The 20,519-nt window shown below is 36.0% G+C and overlaps 2 protein-coding genes across 2 annotated transcripts; both read right to left on the bottom strand.

The window, feature by feature from the left end:
* Nucleotides 1-1,006: 1,006 nt before the first annotated feature.
* On the bottom strand, nucleotides 1,007-1,954 carry LOC100929546 (olfactory receptor 1361-like). Its single transcript, XM_003760986.1, has one exon. The coding sequence runs from the start codon at nucleotides 1,952-1,954 to the stop codon at nucleotides 1,007-1,009; it is 948 nt and encodes a 315-aa protein (XP_003761034.1).
* Nucleotides 1,955-19,577: 17,623 nt separating this feature from the next.
* Nucleotides 19,578-20,519, bottom strand: LOC100929289 (olfactory receptor 1361-like). The gene has a single exon (XM_012542371.1). The coding sequence runs from the start codon at nucleotides 20,517-20,519 to the stop codon at nucleotides 19,578-19,580; it is 942 nt and encodes a 313-aa protein (XP_012397825.1).

Here is a 20,519-nt window from a genome sequence, read left to right as displayed (position 1 = left end):
TGAACTAGCCCAGTTGTTTTATTTACTTTTTACTTTATGATGATATCTTTTGTTTTATCACTTTCATTTCCCTCTTATCTCACCCCATTAAACCATCTCTTAAACAAGAAAAAAAAGAGAAAAAAAATCTTAGCAAAACTCAATATTTCTGATGGTATATATGATGTTGTCTATCCATATTTCCCCATCTCTGCAAAGAAAAGAAGGTGATACATTTTCTTAGCTCTTCTCTTGTGCCAAATTTTGTTGTTATAATGACAGAGAATTCAGTTTTATTATTTCCTTCTTATATAGTTGTAATTATTACGTATATTGTTCTGCAGGTTCTGCTTAATTCCCGCCTTATTTGTTCTGATAAGTCTTCCCAAGCTTGTACGAATTTCTTGTTCCCATATTTTATTAGAAAGCAGTGTGATGAAATGGCTAAAGAACTTGCCTTAAAACAAGGAAGTTCAAAGTTCAAGTCCCATGTCTAATACATCCTAGTTATGTGACCCCAGGGAAATGAGTCCTTTCATATTTCCATGTTCTATAATTTTTATTTGCAGAGGCAATTGGAGTTAAGTGACTTCCCAGAGTCATACAGATAGGAAGTATTAAGTGTCTGTTTCCAAATTTGAACTCAGGTCCTCCTGATTTCAGGGTTGGTGCTCTAGCCACTGCACCACCTAGATGCCCTTTATAATTCTATTCTATAAGCCACAGGACTTACTGAATCTGTTGAGCTCTATAACATACCCCAAGAATATTGTCCCTTCATTTTCTAGATGGGAAACATGAGACTTGGCAAGATTAGTCTATTTGTTCAGCTAGGAAGTAATAGAACCAGAAGGAGAAGCAAAATGATTGATTGAGAATCCTGTGTTCTTCTCATCACACCACATTATCACTGATGCGGTAGAAAGATTGACTTCATTCACTGAATATTTAAAAAGTCTTACTGTGAATCTATCCATTCACTGGGATTGTTGTTTGAAATATAAGTGCCTAACCCCAGAAGGATGTGTCAGAGCCACAAAGAGAGTCCTAACTTACTAGTAAAGAGCAGCCTTAGGGCTCCCTTCATGTCACTGTTTCTTAGACTATAGATGAAAGGGTTCAGCATGGGGGTAACCACTGTATACATCACAGCTACTGCTGTGTCCTTTTGTGCTGTGTGGCTGGATGTGGGGCTGAAGTACACTCCGATGATTGTCCCATAGAAGAGACAGACTACAGTGAGGTGGGATCCACAAGTGGAGAAGGCTTTTCTCTTTCCACCAGTAGATGGGATTCTTAGCACAGCCATGAAAATATGAATGTAGGATATCAAGATGCCAATGAAGGGCACAACAGCTGTCAGTCCTCCCACTGTGTAGATCAGCAAGTCATTGATGAAGGTATCTGAGCAGGCCAACTTTATTAGGGCACTGAGATCACAGAAGAAGTGGTGGATTTCATTGTGGCCACAGAATGACAGTTGGGAAAGTGATGTAGTATGTATAAGAGAATTAATACAAGTCCATATCCAGGACACTGATACAAGAAACACACAGACCCTTGGGGTTATGATCATGGTATAATGTAGAGGAGCACAGATGGCCACATAACGATCATAGGCCATGGAGGCTAGAAGGACACTGTCGGTCCCTATAAGCCAACTGAAGAAGAACGTTTGTGTTAAGCACTTACCATAAGGAATTGCTTTGTTCTTAGATAAATGGTTTATTAACATTTTGGGGATGGTGGTGGAAGTGAAGCAGATGTCAACCACAGATAAGTTGCTGAGGAAGAAGTACATGGGAGTATGAAGTCGAGAATCAATTCTAATAGCCAGAATGATAACCAAGTTCCCCAGGACTGTGATCAGGTACATAAGCATAAAAAAGGAGAACAAGAGTCTCTCCTGTTCTGGCTCTTTTGAAAGGCCCAGAAGGATAAACTTAGTGACTTCAGACTGATTTCTCTGTTCCATGAGTCTGTTGGAAAGCACATATGGGAAAGAGACAAAACATAAAGTTCATTCAAAATTGGTCTGAATGTTTTACAGGAATAAAATTAGTGAAGACAATTGGATGAAAAATGGAAGAATGAAAAAAAATAAATATCACTGCAAATAGTCTGAAATTCAAAATTCACACAAAATTGAGATGTATAATACAAAGAACATTTTTCAGTAGATAAAAGGACCACACGATGGAAATAAATATTTTTCTGAACAAGAGTTACAAAGTATAAATGACTATCTGAAAATGTGCCAAATAATAATGGAAATATAAATTAAAAGAAATCTGAGGTTTTGTCTTCCTTTCGGATAATTGGGAAAGTTAAAAATACAAATGATCAGATGTGGCGGGCTATGATAAGATTGGTATGCTGATGTAGAGTTGTTGCAGCTTGTGAAGTGATATAAAAATTGTGTTTTTCAATTTGGAATTGAACAAGAAAAGTGGAAAAAAAACTTACCATATGCTTCATCACAGAGATCCTAATATTATAATAAGTGTGTGTGTGTGTGTGTGTGTGTGTACACACATATATATTCAAATAAGTAAAAGGTACCAGTGAAAGTCTAAAAGATAGAAATACATTTTTAATAATAGCTTTTGTGGTAGCAAACACTTGAAATAAAAGTTAATGCCTATTGAAGCTGAAAAGACACTCCATAAAAACGTCATTGAATAATATGCAATATAAAATGAAAAAATATATAGGATCCTGAAAAAAAGTCAAATGGTTTGCATGCATATGGAGAGAAATAAGCTGAACTACGTGAACAATATCTGCAATGGCTATAGCACAAATGAAAATATTGCTAAAAAGAAGTTCAGCTTGAGTAATGGGAAAAAAAAAAAACATGATGGTTTTAGAGAAGAGATAATAAAGTAGATTAGCCACTTCATGCCAGAGACATCAAATCAATCAACTTGCATTTGTTGTGTTTTCCAAGTTACAGGAATTAAAAGTTTATGGACACCAAAAAAAGGTACTCCCTTGTACTTGATCAAAAAAATTCATGCTCACCCAGCTATGCAGAAACAAGATAAAGAGAGGATAAATTAGAGGTAATATTGTAGGGAATAGTCTAGGATTAAGAAGGATCAGGACAAAGTGAATGAGATTTTTGCTAATATTTGAAGAAAGTAAGGGAAGTGAGGAAGCAGAGGTTAGGAGGCAGAGCAGGGACAGCCCAGGGACAAGCAATGAAAAGGTATGGGGATGAATTCTCCCTAGCAGCTTGAGCCTCTGATCCTGTCCTCTGTCATTGCAGATGCCATAGTTATGAAGAGTTTTAAATGCCAAACAGAGGAGCTTAGGTTTGATCCATAAGATGATGGGGAGCTACTGAATATCACTGGGGGACCATGGGAGTGATGGTATATATTAGATTATATATGTGTCTGATATCTAAGAACCAGCCTATTTAAGTTAAGAAAGTCTCTACACCATTGAATACACAATGCTGTTTTTTTTAACCATAGCAACTCTTAAAGACAGTCTATGAAGTTACAGAGGGATTATAATACAAGTATTACACACATGAAAGTACATATCTTTAAAATATTGTGGCTTAATTTAGCACTGGGACTTTTGATCCATCCTGTGAAAGGGAGAAATCTTTGAGAAACATAATAGGAAAACAGATATGCTAGAATATATAGGTGATCCAGTTCTTTTAACTCCAATTCAAGCATAGATCAAGGCATCATCATGTGATGGCATTGGTCCTCTTCAAAAATAAAGGATGAGCAACAACCCCTGATACCTCAGACTTACTTGGTAAAATGTTGGACAATTTGAACAAAGATGCCACATGGAGAAGTTCACATGTTAATATGAAGTAATGAACTTCCTTTTTATTGGCAGCTCAAAATAAATGGGCACTTCCCACTTATTGTAAGATTCAAAATCAAGGGATCTTTGTGATGCCAGATGAGAACATCTACCCCTACTCAGGAATCCCTTTAGAAACATATACCACAAGTTCAGTCAGTGATGTTGTAACAAATAACATCCAATCTAGACTTAGTAGACTGGTGTAATTTAGAATATTGATAGAAACTAAAAAAATAAATAAATACTTTCATTTTACCCTTCACTCTTTTTATCTTAACAATGGCATGGTCCCTAAGAATGGCCTTTGCCTCTTAAACAGAAAGAATGACAAGAGATGGTGAAATTTTCCTTGTAGAACCAATGTCAAATCTTTGTGCTGCTTTTCTAAGAGGGAGTTTGTGAACTTACTCTTGCTCCATATAGAAATAGCTGGTGGCACAGTGGAGAAAGCATTGGACCTGAGTTCAAATTTGACCTCAGACATTTACTAGCTATATGACCCCAGGAGAGTTACTTCACTTCACCTCAGTTTATGAGGGGAATAATGGCATCCACCTTATAGCATTATTGTGAGGATAAAATGAGATAATATTTGTAGCAAAGAGGCTAGGACAATGCTTGACACATAATAGATTATATATAACTGCTTTATTCACTTCTCTTTAAGTAGTGGTTTTCAAATATATATTTTCATGAATTAAAGATATTTGTTTCAATGGACCTAGAATGGTTTTATCTCCACCTTCTCAGAGCTGTGAATACAATTACATGCATCTTCTCAGCCCCTCAACCAACTTCAGCTGGAGAATCTTGTTCTATTCTGAATATATCTATGAAGGGACTTTTTGACAAGGAGGTCTCACATGTAACATATGGACCCAACCTTTTATTGGTTGTCTACAAAGATCAGAATAGAGTGGAGTGCAAACAACAGAATTTTAGATCCCTGGCACAATAATAGTCTCTTATAACTCAAGAGGTGTCAGAATAACTTTAAAATAAATTTGTTGTGGTTCAGTCATTTTGATTATTTCTGATTCTTCATGATTAATTTGGGGTTTTCTTGGCAGAGGTACTGGAGTGATTTGTCATTTTCTTCTCCAGTTCATTTTACAGATAATAAAACTGAGGCAAGAATGGTTAAGTGACTTGTCCAGGGTCACACATCTAGTAAGTATCTGAAGTCAGATTTGGATTTAGGAACATGAATATTCCTGACTCCAGTTCCAGAACTCTGTATACTATGGTGCCACCTAGCTGCTCCATTTTAAAATAGTTATCATCAATTTTATATAGGGTAAGTTTCATTCTTATTTCTATGGCTTTGACCTTAAACTTTGCCTAGGAATTCTTTACCTGGTATGCACCTTGGAGTTTCATTCTCAGGGAAATCAGATAAGATATCCCAACATGTTCTTTGTCATTGCCACCATCATGTGAATTCAACTATCATCAGAAAGCAACATTTTATTTTAAATAGACCATGAAGTTAATAAAAGTGCCAGAAAGCATCAATGTATGGGTAAATTGAGGTGTTCTTGGATTGAAGGAATCGTTTGAACTGAGCCTTGTAATTTTTAATTATAAAAACCATGTGCCACAGTCATTAATGAGACTTGCTTTTTAAAACAGATAAAATTGGCAAAATAGCAAAATATTAAATAGTTGCCAGCACCTGTTCCTTAAGGAATATGGAGTGTACAGTGATATTTTGACTGTGGAAGCTTTGGGAGGTTGGGGCCCAGATAACGAGTTTACATTGTCTGGAGTAACTAACACTCAGGCCAAGGTCTAGAGAAAATTAATGGGATGGGAGCAGGTGGAGGAGAATACCAAACACATCATAGGAATAAGACAGCAAATGGACAGAATATATCTGAATAAAAACAAATTCTTATGGCAGAGAATAACCATTTTTTTATTTTTTCTTTAAATAGAGAAACTAATACCTGTGATTATGCTACCTGCACTTAAAAGCTTCCAGACACAAGGTACTCAACATATCCTAAGGAAGCAATTACATTGTATTTTCACTTAGCTCATGCTTCTCTTTGGTGTTCAGTGTTAATTAATAGTATGTTAATTTGGGTGCCTTAAGCTTGCAGCTATTGCAGCTAGGTGGTGCAGTAGAGTGAGTTCAAATATACCCCAGAGACTTAGTAACTATGTGATTTTGAGCCAAGTTATAAAAAATTCTGTTTGCCTTAGTTTCTTCATTTGCAAATGGGAATAACAATAGCACCTGTCCCCTAGGTTTGTTATGAAGATTAAATGAGATAATAACTGTAAAGTGCTTAACCCAGTCCCCGACATATGGGAAGCACTATTTAAATACTTGTTGCTATTAATGATGATAATGATGATGATTTATAAATCTATTAATCCTAGAAAAAAATGAAATGAGCTTTGTTTAATTAAAGCTGTTTCCCTTCCTAATCATCATAAAGCATCTTTTAAACTATGCTTTCAAGACTTGGTCCAGGAATCCAAGTCAAGGTCAAGATTTTAGTGTTTAGAATCTCTCCTTTTCCTTTATTTGAAAAGCAGGAGAATATATTTCCTTATCAAGTACTGTGGAAGCTTTCTCTTTTTCCATGATCTATCAAAGATCACTTTCAGTGACTCAGCAGTCATACCCTCTAGGATTTTCAGGATTCTGGGATGCAAATTTATCTATCCTTCATCATGTAAATTCATGATATGATTCATTCAGTATGGAATTTCATCCTGGTCATTGGAATTCCCTGTGGACAATTGAGTGCTCCCTTATCATCCTCTCACTTATGCTGACTTTCAACTCCAAATTAAAGATACTTGTTTGAGTCTTTTGAATCTACTCCTGGGCTAAAAATCATTCAACTTGTCAGAGAAAAGAAAAACAAAATACTAATTCATGAATCCTTTGCTGAAATGTCTGGAATGATTTCTTTCCTCATATCATATCAAAAAAAAAAAAAAAAAAAAAAGGGCAGCTAGGTGGTACAGTGGTTAGAGGACCACCTCTGAAGTAAGGAGGACCTGAGTTCAAATGTGACCTCAGATACTTAACACTTCCTAGATGTATGACCCTGAGCGAGTCACAACTCCAATTGTCTCAAAAAAAAAAAAAGGCCAGGAGGTTAGCTTTAAGTCTTAATTGAAATTCCATCTACTACAGGAAGCCTTTCCCACTCCTTAATTCTAGTGCCTTCCCTCTCTTATTTCCAATTAGTCATGTATATACAAGATATAATACATAGTTGTTTACATACTATTTTTTCTATAGATTGTAAGCTCCTCGAGAGCAGGGACTGTCTTTTGCTTCTTTTTGTATCTCTAGTACTTAGCACAGTGCCTGGCTCATAATAGGATCTAATAAATGCTTATTGACTGACTTTTGGTCATTCATCTTCTTCATTTTAGTCCCCCTAACTAGACTGACTGTCCCCCTCTATCTCTTGTTCCTCTTCCTTTCTTTTCTAGAAGATATTTAAAAGTTCCTCTTTTTTTCTCATTAGACTTCAGCAATTCTAAAGTCTAGGACTCCTAAAAAATTATGGGATTGGTATTCACATTTGTAATTTTTATGCCCTTGTTTCCATTTCCTAAGCAGGTATTTTCTTTTGTCTTTTTCTTATTGAAGCTTTTTATTTTCAAAACATATGCAAGGATAATTTTTCACCATGGACCCTTGTAAAACCTTGAGTTCCAATTTGCCCCCCTCTCCCCACTCCCTCTCCTAGATGGCAAATAATCTAGTATATGGTAAACATGGTAAAAATATATATATAAATCCAATACAGGCATATGTAGTTATGCAATTATCTTGCTGCACAAGAAGAATCAGACCAAAAAGGGGAAAAATGAGAGAGAAAATAAAATTCAAGAAAACAACAACAAAAGAAGTAAAAATGCTAAGCAGATATTTTCAAAACCTAAGGTGGTTTTGAAAATGGTTTCCTTTTGAACCTTTTTTTTGTTCTCCTTATACAGCAATCTCTTCTTTTCCTCACTAGAACTGTTACATTGCAAGAATTAGTATGGCTTTCCATACCTTCCTTCTCTCTTTTTTAAAGACATGACTCCCAAATCATTCTCTTTCTTAACCTTTTGAAATCTCCTTTGCTCAAAGATTTCAGACAATGTCAACATTTCTTTGTTTAAAAAATATCTTATGTTGTTGTGGTCTCACCTTCCAAAGTTCCCATCACTTCTATTTCAGCAACCAGTTATTCCTTTTAAGTTATGATTAGGTTTGGATTCATAATCTCTCTCCTCTCCTTACCTTATGTTTTCTTCCACATTTTGAGAAAACAATTACTATCACAATAGATAAAAATATACCAGTTGTTCTACTTTAGACAGAAAAAGAGTGCTCTTTGGTCTAGCACATCTCAATAATTCACTTGTCCCTCTGGACAAGTGAAAAGTGCACAAGTGCATACATATAATATGCAACTACAATGTAATGTGTCTCTTTCTTATTAAGTGTCTACTTTGTGACAGGTCCTATTCTATGTGTTGGGCATTCAAGAAAAGGCTCTCAAAGATCTTATAGTCTAATGACGGAGTCAATATTAAAATAATTATGTTCAAATAATTTAGATACACGATTTAAAAAAACAGTGTTGGAAAGAAGGCACTAAAGTTAGGGGGATAAAAAAAGCATCTTTCTAAAGGTGTGAATTTACCTGAGACTTAAAAGAAGTTAGGAAATTTAGAGATTAAGATGGAGAGAATTTCAGAAATAGGAAACAACAAGTAAAAACATCCACAGTCTAAAAATAGTGTTTTATGGGAGGAACAGTAAGGAGGCCTGCATAGCTGAATCATGGAAGGACAGGGAGAGGTAAGAATATGGGAAAATCAAGAAGGAATCCAGCTTTGGAGTGCTTTAAAAATCTCTAGGGTCAGGAGTGAAGGAAGAAAAAAATGGAAAAAAGTCACATACTATGGCTTTATTATATATTTAAAAGAAATAGTTGTACATGATAGATTTGTAATTTCATGTACAATCATCTTTTTTTTCCTATTCTACTATGTTATAGAAATGTTTGCTTTATTCTTAAATTCAAAATAAAGTAAATTTTAGAGATTTGATTATGGAGTGTTTTGTGTGAAGCACAAGAAAGAGTCTAGTGCCAGTTTATCTTGAATTATATGATGAGGAGGAGAGGAGAAGGAGAAAGATGTAGGTTCAGAAAACTGGAAAGATATGAAAGAGCCAAAGTATGAAGGATTTAAATGTCAAAAAAAGGGATATTATATTAAACCCTGGAAGTGACAGGGGAGTCACTGGAGTTTATTGAATAGGGGCACTTGAGGGTTATAAGTCAGATTTGCACTTTAAGGAGACAAATTTTATATTTTAATGGAGGATGGATTGGAATGGGGAGAGCCTTGAGGCAAAGAGATCAAACATTGGACTATTAGAATAGTATAAGAATGAAGTGATGATGGTGATATATTAAGTGGCAGCAGTGTCAGAGTGGTAAGAGAGCAAATATGGATGTTTTAAAAGTGGGATCAATAAAACTTAGCAAAGATTGGATATTGGGTGATGAGAGAGAGTTTGCTGTTGAGGATATTATCTAGGTTGTAAGCTTGGTGATTCAGAATATAGTGATGCACCATATGTTAACAGGAAAATTAGGAAGAAGTGAGGGTTTTGAAAAAAGGTGAGTTCAGTTTTGGATACTGAGTTTAAGATATCTCAGGGTCATCCCAATTGAGATATTCAAAAAGCAAAAGGAAATGTGAGAATGAAAAAGAAAGAGATTAGGGCTCAACAAGCAAATCTGATAATCATCAGCGAAAACACAGTAATTCAATGTATGGAAGCTGATGAGATTGTCACATGAAATAATATAGAGAAAGAAGAGAAAAGTAGTTCAGATAGATCCCAGCTGAAAATCCAGTCAGTGAAAGTGATCTGAATGAAGATAAAAAAAGAGAGACTAAGAAGAAGCAGTCAGATAGGCAAAGATAGGCAGAATCAGGAGAGTTTAGTGTCACCAAAACCTAAAGAAAAGGGAATATGAAGAAGGTAACTGTCACAGGTTACAGAATGATCAAGGATGATGACTAAAAAAAGACCATTGGAGTTGGTAATTAAGAGATAATTGATAACCTCAGCTGAACGATGAGGTCAAAAGCTAAATTTCAGAGAGTTAAGAAAAGAATGAGGGAAGAAAAAGAAGAGTTATCAATTGTGGATAACCTTCTCAAGGAGTTTAGCACAAAAGAGAGGAAACACACAGAGCAATAGCTCCCTAGATTGACCAATCAGGTGAGGATTTTTTGAGGCTGGAAAAACAGTAAGTAGTAGAAGAGGAGTTGGGAAAGTCAGAACATGGAGCTATCTACTGGAGATGGGATAGAATGGGACTCCTTGTAAATGTAAAAGAGTTAAATGAAATAGAAGTAAAGGAAGAATCATAGCAGAAGGCATTCCTGTGATGTGAGAAGAGGAAAAAAAGAAGGCGCTCTCATTAAGTGGCATCATTTGTTGCCTTGAAATCTGAAGCCACCTTCTCAATTCAAAGGATTGGGGGAGATAAAACTGTGGGAAGTTTGAAAAGGAATGAAGAAATTTGAGGTAATGTATTGAATGGGACAGTCAATTTATTATAGATTCATAAAAGAATTATTTTGCCTAAATGAGAAAGTAGTTGATATTATATAAAAACAAACTTATAGTAGACTTACATAAAGTTGTTTTATGATTCTTCTCCAAATTTATTTATTAGCTCTTGAGTAGGATCAAAGGCAGAGAGGATAATCTAATCTAAAGGCAGAGAATAATCTAAGGGAGAGGTTTGGTAAAGCATGATGTTGCATAGGATAAGTGGCAAGGGATTAATTAAAAGAAGAACAGAATATAGAGTTGAGATTGATGATAAATTACAGGAATATAATAGAGGAAATTTTATATTCAAGTGTGCACAGGTGATATTTTATAGTATCTAGGAGGCCTTTTAAGTTTGACATTCTGTTATGCTGATTCAATAATATATCGCATCCAGGAGATCTATCAGGAAGTCTGGAGATCAAATCCAGTTTCAGACACTTATTAACTGAGCAACTCTTAAAAAGTCATTTATCATTTCTCTTCATCAGTTTCCTCAACTATAAAGTGGTAATAACAACATTACATCTCTCTCAGGGTTGTTGTGAGGATCAAATGAGATAATATTCGTAAAGTTCTTAAGCATAGTGTCTAACATAGAGTAGGTCCTTAATAAATCCTTCATTCTTTCTTTCCTCCTTCCCTCTCTCCTTTCCTTTTTTCCTTTTTTCTTTCCTTCCTTATTTTCTTTATTCCTTCCTCTCTCCGTCCTTCTCTCTTTTCTTCCAAATATGGTTTAACTATGGCTAGAATTCTTTGTCTTCTATTGCTCTGGAATTAATGCCCATGTCTTTTGTGGATTGTGACTCACGGTTGATTTCACATTGGTCAAGGAACACATTAAAACTTTGCTATATTTCTAAGACTGACACTTATTAGGATAGTCTAGTGAAATTTCTATTTTTCCAACCAATTCTAAGATTTTATATTAATCCCTATTAATTTCCACTTGGATTCTATATTTTAAAAAGATTTTAGGATTCAAATTCTGTTATCAACATCAATGATATTCTGTTAAAACTTCTTGCCACCCACAAATTTAAAAAACAAGCTATCTATGGCTTTATTCAAGCCATTAACAAAGAAATATTAAAAAGAATAGGATCAAAGAAACCATTATCTGGAATACAAAGAGAGGATTCCTCCTAAGGAATGGATTTCCAAATAGTCAGGGGAATTTCCTCTTCTCTGAGCTTAAATCAAAAGAGAAGAAACTGGTTTCCTTAGACTAGATTACCACTTATGGAGACATTAGGGTGAAGTAAATTTAGTGAGTAATCAGAAAACAACTATTTTCAGAACTCTGTAAGAAAATCGTATTACCTTCTAAATCTTAAATTGAGGGAAATATACAAAGAAATGTGTAATCAAAAGATTGTTAGAATGAAATTCAGGACATTTGTAGGCAATAATGTAAAAAAGTTGGACAAGTTGGTCTCTAAGATCCTTTCCTTCCATATTTATTATCTTATTGTATATTAACCATCTTGAGATCTAATATTCTGTTTTGTGCTCTCCAGTACTTCCCAAGTCTAATGTCTAGTCTCCTGTGCTCTAAGAGCTGGACCATAGATTCTGTCTGTTTAAAACCCCTGAATTTCTAACTTTTTTTTTGTTTTAAAATTTCCCTCAGTTCCAAATACTTCAAATTTGAAATAATCCAGTTACAACATCTGTCTCCTCATTTTAAAATGAGGTAACTAAGAAGAGCATGAAAGATTAAATTCTATGTCACCGATCATATGATGGCCAAACCATATCTGGAATTCTTATGTTTAGATTTCCAGACTGACATTGGTTTTTATGACAATGTAGCATTGTTCCTTTCTTTCTCTGCTATTTTTGATTCTTTTCCCCAGATAGGGAAAGGGATAAGATGACTTTATATTTGAGAAATCACTGCATTCTTATATCAAGGAAACTGTAATAGCAGGAGACAAATGTTTTGTTTCCTTTTTCAGTGACATAGTTCCTGACCCTTCCTCATATATCTGATCTTTGTATTGTACTTGGAATTCCTTACTCAGGACTGTGTTCTCTCTGATCCTAAAAAGTTGGCTAGCTAGCATATCTCTTTACATGAAGACTTTCCTGATGCCACTAGAAACCTAAATTCTATTCTCCTTCCTCTCCTAAATCCATTTTCAAATTAATCTGTAGATGTTTGAATGTGCATATGTTGTCTCTCCAGTTAGAATGTAAACTATTTGAAATCAGGGATATTTTGAGATTTATTTCTGCATCTTAGACACATGATTATTTCTTAATAAATACTTACTGATACTAAAATCCCCCAAGTAATGTTCTGTGAGGTATGTTGTCTAAGATTCTGTACTTTAAGGTCTAAAATCCATTCCAAAACAAGCATTTTAGGATTATGCTATTGTCTTTTGGATTCTAGCTTTAATCTCCTATATTCCAAGTTTCCTCCTAATTTGAACATTTTATAATTTAAGATATTTTCCATCCCTCTGTATTTCTAGCATTCTTTTTGTATTTAAATGTAGTATTATATTATGTAGTATAAGATCTCTAGATTTGTTTATAATCTTTTTCCTTTTGAATTCTGATATTATGTCCTCTGTTCCATGACTCCTTCCAGCTCTGAATTTCTATATTCCTGAATTCTTTTTAGCACAAGTTTCTATGAGACTACTTTACAACATTATTTTGTATGAGATTTTTCTCTTGAAATGAAGAGAAAGTTATGTTCTGCTAATGTACTTACTTGGGTGTTTGATCTAGCTTTTTCTGTCCAGTTTCTGAGGGACTCATTTCTGTTGCCTTCCTATTCCCCTTTTTACAGAAGACTTGTCCAAGCCATGGGTCCTTCCAATAGAAAGAGGGCTTGAGACTTTAGCTAACATAGTGTATATGTAGAGCAAACATCTGCTCTGTCCCTTAGGAGTAGTGTATCCCTGGACCCTGAACCATAATTCTCCAAACCCCTTGCTAGAGAGAAACACCAAATAATTGTCCATTCTTCACTCTAACCCCTTTGGGCCAGGTACACTTTTGGATAGTCCTCAACCTAAGTTTTTCATTTATTTCTCAAAGGACAGTGCTTCCAGGAACAGGGAGAGCAACATGTGTTTCCAATTGTCTTCCAAGGAAGAGACCTTAGATCTTGAAGCATAGAATACCAGAGTTGGAAGGGGTCTTAGGTAGATATTAACCCTGAGAGGGACCTTCATACATAGAATACATGTATCCCTGGTGTCAAAAGTTTTCTTATAATATATTATCACAGAATTACAGATCTGGGGACATAAGGAACTTTATTAGTTTTCTAATCCTAACCTCTCATTTTATACATTAGAAAACTTAGAAACAAGTAGGTTAAGAGACTTCTCCAATTTTAACCAAGTAGGAAGCAACTAAGGTACTATTCAAACCCAAGTCCCCTGACCCCAAATCCAGTGCTCTTTGAATTCCTATTACAGTCCAAAGACATTGATGATACCACCAGTAAATATCCTTCCCCCATAATATGATAAAACCTCAGTTACATAGATGTTTGGAGGTTGCTCCTCCATATTGCTGCTCTCTCTTGGACTGCTTTCATAAACCTTGCAGCATTGATTTCCTTGTAGTTTATGCCTCTAGCAGCTCTCAGAAGTTGTGTACTTTGCTATAGATCTTTTCACTGTCCTCCTCTAATATTCCTGAAGTCCATGATTTTTGTCCTAATTTCCCAGGGATTGGCAACATTTCTATTTTTACAGGGCATCAGATTCATTTTTGCCCCTAGAATCCCTGTCAGATTGGATCAGAGCTTAAAATGAACCTCCTGCCATTGAATGCTGCCATTGAATGGTGCCATTGAATGCCTCTTTTCTTGTTCTGGACGTCTTCTGGTCCCTGGTTTCATACACAAGGGTTCTCTCAGGTGTCTAGCACAACAACTATTTCCTTATGGGGGTATGTAAAATGCTCAGCAGGACTGGCATTTTTCAGGTGAGGTCTTCATTTTCAGGGCTACTTATCTTCCTTGGTGTCTACCTAGCTCCCTACTCTCACCTCCAAGAAACTATAGCATAAGCTACAGCCACACTCTGGAAAATTGCCTTGGAAGACAGGCTGAACCTATATGAGGGTAACCAACAGGCATCAGACCTGCTGGTGAATCAGGGGAATGTCTATTTCCAAGCATGCTAAGACTTCCCTTGCTGAAATAGAACAATTTGTTCCAAGGGCAATGAAACTGTGGAGAAACTGTGGAGTGCTTAGAGCTTGGATAGACATTAAAGATGCTGAGGTAATCCACTGTATCCCACGCTGTCACCAGTCACCTTGAGTTTTGTCTTGTCACTGGACTTCAATGACAAGAGACTGAGGCTGTTTACTATGCAACTTTGCTTCACGTAAATCCAATTCACAAAAGAGTCAAGATATCACCTGTATTGTCACTGGTCCTTTTTAAAAAAAAAATAAATAACAACAATATTGTGTTACATCTTACAAGTAATTCCATTTTGCTTTCTGATGATTTAAAAGTGTCAAGTACATATTTCTTGCAAATCTAGATCATGTTTCTCCTACCTATGCATGCAATACCTCAAATACATCAAAACAACAACAATGAGCATTTATTTAGTGACTACTATGTACAAGTTATTGGGTAAAGTGCTTTACAAATGTCATTTTGGATCTTCACAGCAACTATAGGAAGTAAGTGCTATTACTATACTTTTTTGACAGTTGGGGAACCTGAGGCAAACAGAGATTTAAGTGAATTGCCAAAAGACATACAATTTATAAATATCTGAAGACAAATATGAAGTCAGGTCTTTCTGACTTCAGACTCAGAACTCTGACCACTGAGCTATTTATCTGTCTATAGCAGAAGAGCCTTTTAATTTCTCTTACTGTTTCACTAGCTTCCTCAAATTCCATCATACTAATTGGGCAACAGTATTTTTTTTAACTTGATGCTGCCTTGCAAAAGTTTGGGGAAAATATGGGAAAAGCTATGCATGCCTTCTCTCTAATTGTCAACACATTCCTCCCCTCATTTATTATTTCCAAAAGAGAAATTAGTGATTTGTGTTTCCTGCAATGAATAGAATTTCATTTCTAATGGGGACTTGATTACCAAGAATCTATATTTAAGGACCTGGAAGAGACTTTAGTCCTTATAATACTAGAGTATTAAGAGGGCCTTATAGGATCATTTCAGACTTGGAAATATATTTTTTGTTGTTTTTCAGTTCTGTCTGACTCATCATGACCCCATTTGGTGTTTTCTTGGCAAAGATAACAGTATTTTGCCTTTTCCTTCTTTATTTAATTTGATAGATGAAGAACTGAACTAAACAAGGTGAGATGACTTACTTGGAGTCACACAGCTGGCAAATGTCTGATACTAGATTTGAATTTAGGAAGATGAGTCTTCCTCATTTCAAGTCCACTGCTCTGGATTTGGCCACCTAGCTGCCTCAAATGGGAGAGAATACAGAATGTCTAATCTGGAAGGAGCTTTAGAACAAAGAATACATGAATTTAGAATATATATGTATATATATATATATATATATATATATATATATATATATATATATATAATGTCTGGGGGGGAAAAGGGATTATTTGAAGTAAGCAGCTTGATTTGTTAAATACCCTGCAGCTCAGACAGCTTCTTCTTACAAGAGATTCCTGGTTCACAAAGAGTCACATTCAATCCTAAGTGACCCAACCCCAAAGCAGGGGGCCAGGCATCTTTCTTTATGGTTCTGAAGTTTTTCTTCCAGAGAAATTCCTGAACAATTTCAAAAACAAATTTATCTAAGGCTCCTATCCAGTCTTTTGTAACATGTAAACAAAAAGCATTTTTGAAAAGCTTTTCAATATGTAATATTGATATTTATTAAGTTAGTCTTTCCCCCTCACCACCACAAAAACATAATGAACTCAGTGCATGGACAAATGGGAAAAGATAAAATATTAAATGGTTTGTTTCATTTATTATACTCCCCTTAAAAATAATGTCAACTTTGTGGTATTTCTGAGCACATTTTGCATTTGCCTCAGATCTTTGTCCAAGTAACTCAGAAAATCCTGATCTGACGAGTTTTTTTAGTCCTTCAGGAAGAGGATGATCCTGCTGCTGGTGATCTTTTCCCTTGAGAACTGTACTGTTTAAAACTGTACCATTCTTCCTCTGGGTAACTGATATCTGGCTCAGCAACTCTGTAATTAAAAAGTTAGTTAGATAGGACAGTTGACATCATGTTGTATATGAAATCATGAAGACTTGAATTTGAATTTCACCTTAGATTCTATCTGTGTGACCCTGGACAAGTCACTTTACTTTTCTCTACCTCACTTTTTTCATCTGTAAAATTAGGATAAAGATGACATTTATTTCACAGAAGTGTGAGGGTCAAAAGAAATAAATTTGCAATCTTTAAAGCACTATTATAAGTATTAGCTATCTTTTCTTCCATCTTGTTCCATCCTTCCCCTCCCTCTGTGTCCCTCTCTCTCTTTCCTTCTCCCTCTCTCCTCCTGCCTCTTTTACCCCCGTCTCCCATTCCCTTCTTCCTCCCTCTTCTTTCTCCTTCCCTTCTCCTCTCCTCTTTCTCTCTTTGTCTCTGCTTCTGCCTCTCCTTCCCTCCTTCTTTCCCCCAACCCTAATCTGATGACTCTTCTTTTTCAACCTGTCTGTTTCTGCTGTTAGTGACTTTGCAGCGACACTGGCAGCTGCTACATTATTACTTTATTGCCTAGGAAGGGTCCAATGCCATCTGCTTTTCTGTAGTTCACCAGTTCTTACGCCAAAGGAAACAGCTCTATCATGAGCATGAGATTATTTGAAAGGCTGAGTTCTAAGCTTCTGTCTGCAATGGGAGATGTCAATCTTCCTGAAAGCTCAGAGTCATTCTTGTGCTTGGTATCTGGCAAGAAGAACAAGTCTGAGTTGCAAAAATTACCCTTTTATTATAACCACTGAATTCCAATTTAGCAGGCCATAAAAAGTTTTTTATCGTTATGAGTCATCATTGGACACCAGGAAGCAGTCAGAAGATACTCTTTCTTTGAAGTGTGTGTGTGTGTATGTGTGTGTGTGTGTGTGTGTGTGTGTGTGTGTGTAAGAGAGAGAGAAAGAGAGAGAGAGAGAGAGAGAGAGAGAGAGAGAGAGATTGCATGTGTTAGAGGACCCTTTTGTCATATGTATCTGAAAGCCGACCCATCTGAAGCTTTTGTGAACTTTATTAGATTGTATACGCATACTCCATAAAGGTGGTGACGTTGGACTAAGGGGGACTTCTTCTTTTCCAGGTTTATGGTACATAATTCCCTCCAACAGACTTTTACTTGTTATTGCTTCAAGTCATCATTGCCACTAGGCAGGGAGAAAGTGAGAAATTCCTGCTAGATCATGTTGTAAGTTTGAGGCAGAGAAAATTGGAAAATGTCTCAAAAGAGAGGGCGTAGTAGTATTTCTATAGTTCTTCCTATAAACTACAGAGGATTGAAATTCCTTGTTGTGATTCTGTGTTCTCCTGTCTCACAATCATCAATCATGTTTGAGACAAATCAACTACTGGGTACCAATGAGGAATAGCCTGTATTATCCCAATGAAATACATGTTGTTTCAGAAGGAGACATAGTGTATATCCACAATGGTGCCTAATCCCACAATCCATGGGTACCCACTGGCCTCATTCCTGTTACAAATAGAATAGGAAATTCTGGACTGTGAACAAGTCCCTTGACCAGTCTGAATTAATTTTATGATTTGCTTCATCCTCTACTAGTCACGTGCTGCTTATTGTTATTGGAGGTAACTACCACTCTACTGGAGGCCATTCATAACGATATATTGGACCATTATGATAACCACCATAATATTGGTCTCCTGACTCAAATTTCTTTCCTCTCTAATCTATTGTCCACATGCCTGGCCAAGTCAAATTCAAAATCCAGATCTTACCCTATGTCTCTCTTGTTCAATAACATCTAGTAGCTTCTTATTCCCTTTAGGATAAAATAACATACTATTCCATTTGATTTTTAAAACCCTTCACAACCTGACTGCAATCTACTTTTCCAGTCTTATTGTACATAATTCCCTCTCAGTCACTCTTCATTGTACCCAAACTGGCATTTTTGCTGTTCCTCACATATCATTCTTCACTTCCTCTCTCTGTCTCTTTGCACAAATTACCCCTCATTCTTCGAATACACCAAAGTTCTCTTTAGTATGGTTTATAGTCAATTCATACCTTCACTAATAGACTATTTGTGAAACTTTCTATAGTACTTCCAACACTGACTAGTAACATTTTTGTTATCATTATTAATTTGCTACATGTGAGATGAAGCTTTAGATTTGTACTAATTTTCATTTTATTTCCTGATTATGACATAGACAATCTTTTATATGGCTGATTATAACTAGTAATCTGTTTTAAAAGAACTGTTTGTTTAGAGATTCCTTTATTGATGGTGATTGACTTTGTCTTAAGGCCTTTGCTATCCCAGAAAATTAATTTATTTTCATGATTTTTAAATTGTTTTCTGGAATGTTTAACATATTCATAGTTTTACTAGTAAGTCACAGGCATTTCTTTATTTCCACAATAATTTAAAAACATTTTTAAAAATCATTTCCTTGAGATTTTGGGTCTTTTGTATCTCTAAATTAATTTTGCCTAGCTCTAGTAACTAGGTGGTACAATGGATAGAGTCACAAGTCTCATATGAGGAAGACTTGAATTTAGATGTGTCCTGAGACATTTACTAGTTGCACTAACTACATTTACTAGAGCTACATTTACTAAGTTGAATCACTTAATCTTTGTTTTCCTCTATCTATTGAAGAAGGAAATGGCAAACCACTCCAGTATCTTTGCCAAGAAAAGTATAAAAAGGTTCAAAGAGTCAGCATGATTAAAACAATTGAACAACAACACAAAGTACTATGTGAGTACTTGTTCCTTTATTTTATAAATAAGGAAAGTGAAGACCAGGTTAGTTCAGGGTTATACATACAGAAAGTGACAGAACTAGAATACGCATTCTGACAACTGCCTCTTGGGCACTTTAGGGGTGAACAGATTAAATCTTATACTAGAGAAAGTTCACTGAAAACCTTTTGTCATAGCAGTGAAATTGCAATGTGAGAAATTCCAGGATGATGTCTCATAGTCACAAAGAGAGGCCTGACTTCCTGGTAAGGAGCATCCTCAAGGCTCCTTTCATGTCCTTGTTCCTTAGGCTGTAGATGAAAGGGTTCAACATAGGAGTGATCACAGTGTACATCACAGCTGATGCTGTGTCCTGTTGAGCTGTGTGAGTAGATGTTGGGTTGAAGTACACTAAAATGATTGTCCCATAGAAGAGACAGACCACAGTAAGGTGGGAGCCACAGGTGGAGAAAACTTTCCATTTCCCATGAGCTGATGGGATCCTTAGCACAGCCACAAAAATATGAATGTAGGAGATCAGAATGCCAATAAATGGAACAAGCGCTATCAGTCCTCCTAGTATGTAGATCACCAAGTCGTTGATGAAAGTATCTGAGCAGGCCAATTTTATTATCACATTGAGATCACAGAAGAAATGAGGAATTTCAGTGTGGCCACAGAATGAAAGTTGGGTTAGCAGAAGAGTGTGTGTCAGGGCATTAGCACAAGCCCAAAACCAGCACAATATTACTAGAAAGACACAGACCCTTGGGGTCATGACTATGGTATAGTGTAATGGGGCACAGATAGCCATGTAGCGGTCATAGGCCATGGAGGCAAGGAGGATACTATCTAATCCTACAAACCAGATGAAGAAGAATACTTGTGCCAGGCAATTGATATAAAGAATTGATTTATTCCCAGATATATAATTAACCAACATCTTAGGAATGGTGGTGGAAGTGAAGCAAATGTCAACCAGGGACAAGTTGGTGAGGAAAAAGTACATGGGGGTGTGGAGACGTGAATCAGTCCTAATGGCCAGAATGATGAGCAAGTTTCCCAGACCTGTGACCAAATACATAAGCAGAAAAATGAAAAACATGAGCCGCTCCTGCTCTGGCTGGTCTGAAAGGCCCAGGAGGATGAATTCAGAGACTGTTGAATGATTTTCCCTTTTCAT

This window comes from Sarcophilus harrisii, chromosome 1, assembly GCF_902635505.1.
Source record: "Sarcophilus harrisii chromosome 1, mSarHar1.11, whole genome shotgun sequence".
Taxonomy (NCBI): Eukaryota; Metazoa; Chordata; class Mammalia; order Dasyuromorphia; family Dasyuridae; genus Sarcophilus; species Sarcophilus harrisii.
The sequence above is the reverse complement of the archived record's forward strand: the minus strand, read 5'-3'. Positions and strand labels throughout refer to the sequence as shown.